General features: G+C 40.0%; 1 protein-coding gene across 1 annotated transcript in view; it reads right to left on the bottom strand.

The window, feature by feature from the left end:
• The window catches only part of LOC109323091 (prolyl endopeptidase FAP-like), a 59713-nt gene extending 48762 nt beyond the window's left edge, over window positions 1-10951 (bottom strand). The window contains exons 1-3 of the mRNA XM_019554504.1: window positions 10687-10951; window positions 10308-10392; window positions 2496-2591 (exon numbers count right to left, since the gene is read on the bottom strand). Coding sequence (XP_019410049.1) covers window positions 2496-2591; window positions 10308-10392; window positions 10687-10692 — 187 coding nt within the window. The 5' untranslated portion in view covers window positions 10693-10951. The remainder of the gene's footprint in view (window positions 1-2495; window positions 2592-10307; window positions 10393-10686) is intronic.
• Between the last annotated feature and the right edge of the window lie 362 nt (window positions 10952-11313).

Genomic DNA, 11313 nt, shown 5'->3' with positions numbered 1-11313 from the left:
TTCGGTGTTAAACACCATGAGGTTCTCGTCCGCCCATTTGCTGAGCTTGTCCAGGTCAGCCTGGATCACCTGCCTATCTTCTGGCGTGGATGCTTTGCCCCAAAGTTTGGTGTCATTGGCGAACTTGGCCAGTCCACTCCTGACTCCGATGTCCACATCGTTAATGAATATGTCAAATAACTTTGCCGTGCAATGGCATCAGCCAGTTCTTTTAGCACTCTTGGGTGTAGTTCATCTGGTCCTGCTGACTTGTAGATATTTAGCCTTGCTAAGTGTTCCCCCACAAGACCTATGCCAACTGTGGCAGGGTGGTCACCCCCACCTTGACTATCCTATATCTTATCAAGCAGGTTAACACCCAGGTGGAATACCACGTGAAGTATTCATTCAGGAGTTTGGTTTTGTCCTGCGTGTCAGTTATCAGCTGTCCTATTTCATTAATCAGGGGCCCTATGCTTCCCTTATTCTTTTTTTAACTTCCTGCATATCTAAAGAAGGACTTTCTGTTGTCCTTGATTCCGGTTGCCAGTTTGTACTCGGTTTGTGCTTTTGCCGTCCTGATCTGCTCCCTACAGGTGTGGGCTGTTCCTGAATATCTCTCTTTGGTAGTTATTCCTGACTTCCATCCCTGTAGGCTTCTCATTTTAATTTCAGGATGTCCATGACTTGCCTGCTGAGCCAAGGGGGTCTCCCAGCTCTTTTGTTGCCTGTCTTGTGAAAGGGAATGGATTTCCTTTGAGCTTTTAGGATCACTTTGAGGAATGACCACTCTTCTTGTACTCCCTTTCTCATCAGACTGTGGTCCCACAGAGCCTTGCCAAGCAATCTCCTGAGTTTGTGGAAATCAGCTTTCCTAAAATTAGGGATTTCTACCTTACTGGACAATTTCCCTGACTTACGGTGAATGGGGAAAGTAATCATCTCATAGTCACTTTTGCCCAGTTTCCCTTCAATCTTCAGGTTGCTCACTAGATCATCCCCTTTGGTTCTTGCTCACTAGATCGGCCCCTTTGGCCAGAACCAAGTCTAGGAGCACCTTGCCCCGGTCAGCCGGTGCACTTCCTGAGTTAGATAGAGCTCCTCAATACAAGTAAGAAAACTTTGTGAGCAATCAGATCTAGCTCAGTGCTCATTCCATGAGCAGCTCTGTGACAATCAGCTCTGTGATAACTCTGTGACATTAACTTTCAAAGAAAAATTTGTGGCGATCTCCGTCCCCTTCAGAAGCAGATCAACAATTTCCCTTCCTAGTAGATAATGGTTATGGAAAAAAAAGCCAGATGGAACACCTATGAAAAGATTCACAGTATTAAAAGTATTTAAAAGCATTTATCACTGTAAACCAGTAAGACTAAGAAATCAAAAAATAATCAGGGATTTGGATTACAGATTTAGATAGTAAAGATCTTAAACAACTGGGACCTTATGCTTTAACTTAAAGGTATCATTGTAGATCCCAAAAATAATGTGTATTATTTCCTGGTAAGTTATTTCTATAATGATACATAGGCCTCTAATAAGAGGCTTCCAAAATGAATGAACACTGTCTTAGAATGAGCTACATATGTTCCTTCATAGCACCTCAAATGGCCAATCATAACATTGTAACTACTGTAGGAAAGATCTTATGAGAATACAGATGAATTCTAAAATTATGGCTATAGCTGACCTGGAAGCACATTATGTATTTAGAATTGTTTTTATGTCTTTATATGTTGTGAGCCAGCTCCATGTTTCATGCCTTTGTTCCTGGGTGAGAGTAACTGCTAACGCCAACACCAAGAAGCAAGCACAGGTGTGGCACCTAGCACAATGGGCCTAAAAATGAATGAGATCTTTACATGTTACTACAGTATTCATGTTAGCAACAACCCAGCATAGTTTCTTGATGTTCCTACTAGGAACTTCATTACTTACAGATACTTCAGCCACATGTCCTTAATAATACTTAACTTCACATATATGCTTAATCAAGAATTTTCTCTGAGACACATCTTTTAACTCTTTAGCAAAGCCTGAGCAAACTGACTTCATTCAAAGGAACTCCTATAAGTGCATAGACTATAGGAATGCTTATAAAGTAATATACTACCCAGTGTGAACAGCAACAGAAGAGCTGAACCATCCAGAAACGGCTACTTACTAAGTGCCCATGGAAATAATAAATGTTCAGCAAAAACCAAGAAGGAAAGAAAGCAGATTCCTTAAGGGATGGATGACAACTCAGGTGCTTCTAACCGAGTAACAAGACAATGGAGCCCCTGTAAATTTGATTAATGATCCAGAACACTCCTTTTTTCACAGGAGTAGATACTTCAGCTTTCTCGAATCACTGCCATGGAAGAGTCAGATTCAGCTGTGATTCTGTACCATTAATACAGGAGTTGCAACAGCTAAAGAAAAAGTAACTTTCCTGATTCTGTATAAACTGTCCAGGAAACACGCATAAAAAGTGTTATATGAACTCCCCTCAAAAGAAAAAAGTCTTTACTTACCTGAAACCCAGTATGGAGAAAATGTTTTATACTGAAAATTTCCATTCAAATAATCCTCTAATGTAAGAGCCCTAGGACTCTCATCTGGTTTGGAAGCTGTAGATATAAGAAAAATGGATGCTATTAAAAACATTGTATGGATCAGCAGTCCTTTCTAGCTGGGTGTCTCTCTTCTCCCTTTTTTCATGAATTTAGTATGAGTGATTAGCCCTGAGAATGTAATATTCTATTTATTCATAGATCAGGCACTGCAGAATCTGTCAAGTGACAGCTTCCTAGCACTTGAACTGACAATGTCCTTCAAACTTTTGGAGAAGTTGCCTCTAGGAATATACAAATAAGAACTTGACTGAGATTGATTCATTTCATATACACAGGGATGGCCTTCGGTACCAATGACAATGGAAACCCTCCTTGTTATAGTTTCCAGGTTTTAAAATGGACGTGCGTCTCATGGACTTGTGCAGGGTGACTAGTATTTTTAAATATATGCCACCGAAGAACATTTTAGTCACCACCAACCTAAAGGTAAAATACTCTCTACCATAAAAGTCCCTATAACTTTTCCTCCCAAGCTTTTCAGTGTTCTTCTAACAATTGTTAAGAGATGAACATTAGACTTGAAAAGCCATAATCACCTGTACTTGTTTATTAGGGTAGTCACAAGAAGCATGAGACAAATTCACAGAGGACAATAAATAAAGGGAAATTTCAAGAATCTAACAAACTGAATTCCAAACATTAAGTGAATGGTAAAAGAGTGGTTCTTCTCCCCTAACTTCATCTTTCTGATCCCGCTCCACAGTCATGACTGCTGCCACATTACTTCTTCCAAACAGGCTATGTATATTCATAACTGCTTCTGAATGCTACTCAGTGATGTACTCTCCATTTTCCTCTACAATATACCTGAAGTGGATCATTTCCAACCTGGGAAAGGCCTGTTCACCAGAAGCCTATAGTAAGATGAAAAGTACTGGGTAATACCATTGTCCATGATTTTGCTTGCCAGTGCTGGAGCTGAGAATTGAGTTGGGGTTACTGATATTAATTGCAACAGCATTGCGCTCCCACTCAGACAGGGAGATGGCTGGATGGCCTTGATGGAACTGAAGCGTTCAGAAATGAGCCACCCCAAAAGTTAAGGAGGAGACAAGACTGAACAGAACAATACAAATGAGCTGCCAGATAGCAGGGGAGTGGCCTTGTTAATACTGGCTGTGTAACTACTGTCTTGGGAAAAGGGGTTGGAGCTGGAAACAGAGGCTGGGCTGCAATTTGACTGTGTGTGCAGTGAACAGGGAGGGGAGAGTTGGCTCTGAGCTTTACATCTCCAGTCAGTTTATTCCAAGCAAGATTCTTTAGCAGTTAAGGCAGAAGAGTTGTTTTTGTTAGCCAGCCAAGCCAGGACAAGTACAGTAGGAGGAACAACTATTTGTTTACTCATTCACTGTTGCAAAACCCAATTTATAATGATTTGGAAGAGAGATAGTTTTTCTAATACTTTGTTACAACCTGCTGCAATTAACTTATCTCAAAGACCCTAAGTTTAATTTTCAAGCCAGTCCCTTGAGTTACAAACTGGCTATTCAAAATACTTTTGTTATAAAAACAATGAACAAAGTTGTGGCTATTTATTTTTAATATTTTTTAAAAGTGAAAACAAATTGAGCAACTGTTCCAGTCATATAGTCTGAATGGGCAGACAGTAATACTTAAATGCCAAGCTAAGGAATATGAGACTTTTCGTGGCAAATTTCTGAAAAACAAAAACTAGGAGGCCGATACTGATAGCCATTTTTAAGGAGGCATATCGACTGATACTGATCCAATTTCCCATACAGCTGCATGCAGCCAGTAAGTCCATTGTGGTGGAAGGGGAGGGGGGAAGGAAGGGGCATAGGGGGCGCAGATCAATGCCCCCTGCGGTGAAGAAGGGGGCAGGCGTAGGCGCTGCCCAGCTGGGGCGGGGCGTGGGACAGAGCCACAGCCCATCGGGGGGGCAGCTCCGACAGCTGCACACACCCCAGGAGGGCATGGGGGTGGGGCCTGTGCCCCCAAATCTGCACGGGGAGGGGCAGGCAGGCTGCAGCTGCGGCCTGGAGCCTGGGCTGTCCGAGCTGTTCTCAGTGGGGGCTGGACTCAGTGTGGTGGCTATGGAGGGGGTTGCATCCACCCCAAATTTTGCCTTAGTTCTGTTCTCAGCACCAATGCCTGCCTGGTATAGCCCCCAGCTCAATGTCTCACCTCCACCCACACGCTGGGAAGAGCCGGGGCTGTGCTGGGCAGGCGTCAGTGCTGCCAGTGGGCCTATGGTGAAATTTGGGGTGGTTGCAATCCCCTCTGTAGCCCCAGCTCTGAGCCCATCTCCCATCAAGATGAACCTGGTGCAGCCCCAGCTCCAGCTGGCAGCTGCAGCCCACCTGCCCCACACTGTGCAGATCTTGAAGCACACAGCCTGCCATGCCCTCCTGGGGTCTGCGCAGTGGCGGGAGCCGTGCCTCCCTGATGAGCAGTGGCATCGTCCCATGCCCCGCCCTGCCCCAGCTGGGTTGCACATGCCCTCTTCCTCACCACAGCGGGTGTTAATCTGTCCCCCCCCACACTTCTCCCCTACCCCCTCTCCTTCCACCACAATGGACTTACCAGCTGCATGCAGCTCTTCACACTGCTGGGCTGTGCTCCTCACTGCCTGAGTACTGTGCTGCAGCTTCACGCACACACGTATCAGCATTTATTGGTCAAACACACCATTTTCTTTATATTGGTATTGATCTGATATCAGACTGATGTATCAATGTACTTCTAGCAAAAACCCACCAAAAATGAGAATTTCACACCAGAAAGGCTATACAACACAGTTAATCTTCAGGTGGGAAAAAGAAGCTTTATGATAAGGACAACTCAGTTCAACACCTTAATTAGCGGCTTTCCAGTTTCTGGAATCTCCTGGACTTATTCTGCTCCCAGTGAAGTCAATGGGAATTTTGCCATGGCTTTCAATGAAGCAGCACAGAGAACATTTCTTTTACTTCATCCTGGTTTTGTTTACTTATGTTTTTCTTGCTTCAGAGCTCACAAACAAAGATAGTCCAATTGAAATGATTTTCTACACTGGAGTTTTACATTTTGCCTTATTACACGTTTGTCTCTCTGTTGAAGCTAGATATTCGCTTCCTGCAAAACTTTTCTCTGTATTTACTTTTATGGGGTACTTTGTGCATGGCTTTTCTGCTAAGTAGCTATTACTTACTGGAGAATACACATGTCAGGTTGACTGCTGACACTGGTTTTGTCTGCACTAGTGCAGAAGAAAACTGTCAGACCTAATAAAGTGAATGCCAATCCACAGTTAAAAACATACCAGTACCAAAAACTCTGTGAGTCATAATAAAGCTCAGAAAATATCTAGAAGTTTATAAAAAGTTAATCTCCTTTGAGAAAAACATGATAGTATTTTACTGAGAAGAGAGGAAAAACAAACAATTATGAACTCTCGTTAGTTTTAAATGATTTCCAAGAAGAATAAAATTTTACATCACTTCTCCATAGTAAATAAATCGATATTTAAAATGTTTTTAATATGGTAACGTAAGAGTGACCTGAGGAAGAATCTCTTGCATTTAAAAGCTTGCCTAGCTATTACACAGTTGGTCCAATAAAAGATACCACCCTAAGAAATCCTTGCCTCTTTTTAATGCCTTATATTTTTAGTTTAAATTTTCCATTTGGATTCTGTTTTTATCCTGGTTATAAACCCATTATTAAGACTTATTTTCACTACTGTGTTTTCCAGGGGCCAAAACCTGCAGTCCTATATGATTCTGTAATAAGGCAAAAGTTTTGTATGGTTTTTGCATTTGTTAAAAGTCAATAAAGAATCTGGAGGAGATTATTTTTCTAAACTTATACACAATATCACTATTAAGTTTATTATGTCCTATTGTCTTCATTTTCACATCAGCTAACATCTTAAGGATTTTGTTAACCATGTTTCTTTCAAGTCTGATGAGTTAGTGCAAATGCCAATGAATTGCAAAATGACATGTCCATTTCTACTTAAATTTCTAGCATCCCATTTCAAGAAAGCTGAATGGAAGTGTTTCTCACTTGATTACCTTTTCATTTGAGTGGTTATTTCTAAGCAACTGAAACTGAAGATACACATAAATGGTTTAATTAGAGAGGCAGTTTTAATTATTTGCATTTTTCTAACTCCTTTCTTATAACCAAAGATCATTTCTATAATTTGAAATTGTGTTCCACAATGAAATAATATGTCTTCATTTACTCCTCATCTTTCTAGTCTTTCCCCATTCTTTACTTCACTTCATGTCCTCATGTTAGATTCTGTTTCTGGACCAGATGTGCTCCGGTCCAAATTTCCAAAATCAAATTAAATTTTACCAACCCTTATTTTAGTTTCTCCAGTGTTGAAAACAATGTTTGTCAATTGGTCTGTTGAGGTGTCTGTAGCATCTTTCAAGGATGCTGCAGAGTGCCACAGAATGTCATTATTGTTAGGTTTGGAAATGTTATTTACAAGACAAACCCAGAGCTTTCAAATAGGAATTCATATTATTAAAAAAGTATATCTGTTGTGGTCTTCCTGAGTTCTTTTCAACAGAAAAATTGCTCTTTATATAGTACCATAAAAACATCAAATAACTCATACTCAGAACACCTATCTAAATTAGGTAAGTGTTATTCCCATTGCAGAGCTAGAGAAATGGGGGACTGTTGTGAAGTGACCTACCCAAGAAACAAGCAGAGCAAAGAGTAGAAGCCAGAGGCTCCTGACTCTGAACACTGCCCTCTTTACTTCACAGCATACCGCCCTAACTTTAAATTTCTGTAGGCCAGCAATTCTCAACCAGGATGCTGTGACACCTTGGGGTGTTTTGAGATTCTTTCAAGGGGTGCCACACAACGTTAATGCTCTTAGATGTGCAAACATGATTCATGAGAGAACCCCAGAGATTCCAAAAAGAAATTCATATTGTTAAAAGCACCTGTTGGTATCTCTCTGTTATCTGCAACAGAAGAATTGCTTTATTATTTTTCTGTAGTTAAAAAACCCCAAAACTTAAGAGTTGGCATTTTCTGAGTGATGTCTAGAGTCTAACGAGGGGTGCCTTGAGTTTGAGAAAGGTAGAGAATCACTGCTATAGACCTTTTCCCTTCTGTAGTCATTCTTTGGGCCAACAACATCAAGTCATCACAACAGTGCGTTCTACAGCATGTTACAACGCGTCTATCCTTGACATCTGCTCTACATTTTAAACAGTAATGACAGCTAGCTATTGATGCACTTAAATATTGCTTTATGTACATAAGTAACTCTGACAATACATGGTCATAAGTATTGTGTGCAATCTCTACAAATTGCACATTTTGTTCCAAGATGCGATTTGTGGGTCAAACATCTTTCCTACAGTTTCATCCCTGTGAGCACTTAATAAAGAGAGAACTCAAAATGAAGATTAAACACTAAGATTAAAAACACACCATACTGGTGTTCTGCTCAGATTATCATGGTCATATTATTATTCCAAAATATGACATTTCAACATCTGTGTGTGAAGCTTTTCAGAGCACTGGTGAGACAGCAGAGGTCAACACACAGGGAGCCATTACAGCTCTACGTGTTCTTTATATCAAGTAAAAACTGCCTTTTCTTTCAGGTTCTTCTGCAGCTGGAAATCAGTACCTGGATGAAGAAGAATGGCTAAAGCTGGCCAACATCCTGCACCTTCAGAGTCAATTGCTGTCAGACTGCTAAACTCTTTCTCACTCTTGGGGACATTCTGTACTTTTCATTATTACTGGACTTCTAAAGAATAGAGCAGCAAAACACATCCATTCCCATTTGTAATTCAAATAATTCTGCTCAATCTTATCACAGACCTGTAAGCCACATATCTGTGACTGTTAAGATGGGTTACTATAACTCCTATTTAGGAATGAAAAGTCACACCTTGACACTGCTCAAACTAGCTAAAATGTAGCAGCTCACCTGTTTTGCAACACAGATTACTACAAACACATCACTTCAGAGCTTCACACTTAGCAACAGCTCCTCAATGAACATAAATCCAGACAGAAGTCTCAGTTCTGATATTCAAATCCCCTCATGGGAACAGCATGTCTACGTGTGCATTCAATCTAGTACCTCTCCAGGCATTTATACATGTGCTCTAGGAGTCCGGGATGGCACTCTAATTAGAGCAGTTCCAAGGGCCATTCTAATTAAAGCGCCCGGAGTGTCTCGTGCATCAGTGTCCCTGTGCTTCAAATTGCCAGTGGGGACACTTTATCTAAAGCTTCTTGAACAAGCTTTAGATAAAACACCCCTGTTGCCATTTTGAAGTGTGGGGCTGCTGATACATGAAATGTGGAAGACTTCTGGAGTGCGATAATTGCCATGCTTCAGCAGACTCGATTAATCAATGCAGTAGAATTACAGCAAGTTGGGCCAGGATCTCTGCTCATGTTTAGGCACCTTCCATTGTGAGGTATAAAGAAAATACACATTTGCCTGTCTTAATGTGCATTAACTAAAGAGCATGGGGTTTTTTAAGTGGCACATAATGCACGTTAGCCTATTTTAATGCGTCTTAACTAAGTAGCACATTTTAGTGACACTTTAATATGCATTAAGATAGATTAATGCACATTAAAGTGCATGTGTAGACGCACCCAATTCTTACTACCTGAGAAATTCCGTCTCCCTTCATAACCCCAAGGCCTTATGCTGCTTCATTCCACAGAAATAATGAAACTGTCAGCCATGAGTGCAGGAGAAAGAACATTCACAATAGCTAGGGATTATCTAGACATAAGAAACTAATGGACTTCATTACTGCTCAGGCTGAATGGAAAACTCATTTCTTATTTTACTCCTGTCAGTGAGTTAAAACCCCAGCTCCCAAACAAACAAACCAAACCAAACCAGCAAAACATCCTGTAAAATAGTAAAGCTAGTTTCCTGTTAGGTTGGGAATAAAGAAAAGACAAGCTTTCACTGCTATTTCCATTTTTAACTCTTTGGGAGGCACTTAGCTCAGCTGCTATGGTAAAGGGGTTATGTAAATACCTGTATTAGAGAGCTTCATTGAGCTGTCTCGCATGGAAAACTTCTCTGGGCTATCAAGCCAGTGCCACTTTGGTATCACTTAAAAACATGCGTATTCCAAATGTCATACAAAATGTTTTTTAATAAAGCACTGTGGCAATCTGAGACCTATTCCTTCCCTGAAACAGGCTCAAAAAAGCTGTTGGTGTATCAGACAAGCTGTTTTCCAGTCGCTGGTAAACTACTGAAGCAAGCTATTAACTAATGTTTTATTAACAACTGTTGTTATAACAATATATATTGTAAATAATCACAAATTGTTTCCTACCCTCCTCCCTAAAAGCAATCAACTGGTAATTGATTCAAAAAATATCTTTTACAATTATTATTTACCTAATACAAGTTCACCATAGTCAAAGCTAATGACTAACAAATCATGAGAGTGTCATTACCCCAAAGGCAAATGATACAAGTAACATGGCTATGATGGATTATAAGAATTACCTTTGCAGGCCTGTCAAAGCATATTATTTGTCATGCACAATAAAGTTAAGTCAGGTTATTTTTACTTGAAAGAACTCGTAGCATGTTCCTCTCTCTCCAGGAACCTTACCTGTCAATACAAGATTCCCTTAGCTGTAACAATACCAAGGAAACAATCCTGAAAAAAGTTTTGTAAGCAATCATATAAACTTTTAAAACAACTCTACCAAACTTTTAAAACAACATCCCCTTACCTCTTGATGGAAGTAGTATAATACCCATGATGAATAAGGAAAGGCAAAGGCATATGATCACTCCAAATATGACTTTTAGCCAAGTCTGCAGGATAGAAACAAGCAATAATCATCATCTACTTCAATAATATGAAGTAGTTAGTTCATGACTTGACATGTAACCAGAAACCCCCTCCCCAAAAGCAAGACTATCTTTTTCCTATTTGATTACTGACACCAATCCAAGGAATGAACACAGAACTCCTGCATCATATCTGAAACTGTCTTTCTTTTTGTCTGAAGCAAATACTTACAGACCAGAGCCTGGCCTTATGCAACAACAGAAAGTTTAGACTGACAAATTCAGTATTTAAAGTCTGAATTCAGTTTGTGTACAGACCTTCATTTTTCCAGATATATTCCAAAGCAATGCAAATTCTCTCTTCTGTGAGTCGGTCAGCAGGTCTAAGAAAGGAGTTTGAAAAGGCAGTCTCTGATTTCAGAGGCCGAAACTTAGTCAGACTTATTTTTTATGCATTTTTTAAACCTATGCCAAATTTCAAGGGTTTTGTGTAAAATTAGAAACAGATTTTTTGGGGAGGTTCTTGGCTCTAAGATAAAATGTGTGTGGCTATGGGTTAGTAGTTACATCTTTCTCAGCAGTTGGTAAGCTGTAACCAACTTCTGCTTATGTTAACTTGTGGGTTTTATGACTCATCAGTAAGTTTGGTACCCTTTTTTTGTTTTATTTTGTTTTGTCTGAACAGTATTTACAGTATATTTTGGTAATTTTTCATGTTTTATCACTCACAATGACTTTATTACTGCTCTCAATAGAGTAACAAGGTAAGAGAAAACAAAGTACCTCTTTTTATTAGTATATATTATACTTTCATGTTCCATTTTTGGAAAAAGACAGAAAAAAGACTATAAAGGAAATGCACAGAGCGTAAGAAATACAAAGTCATTTATCGCTTTCAACCATCTTTTTGTCATGTGAATAAGAGGAAAATCCTAAGAAAATGAT

Source organism: Crocodylus porosus, unplaced genomic scaffold, assembly GCF_001723895.1.
Source record: "Crocodylus porosus isolate Cpor-Errol unplaced genomic scaffold, CroPor_comp1, whole genome shotgun sequence".
Taxonomy (NCBI): Eukaryota; Metazoa; Chordata; order Crocodylia; family Crocodylidae; genus Crocodylus; species Crocodylus porosus.
The sequence above is the reverse complement of the archived record's forward strand: the minus strand, read 5'-3'. Positions and strand labels throughout refer to the sequence as shown.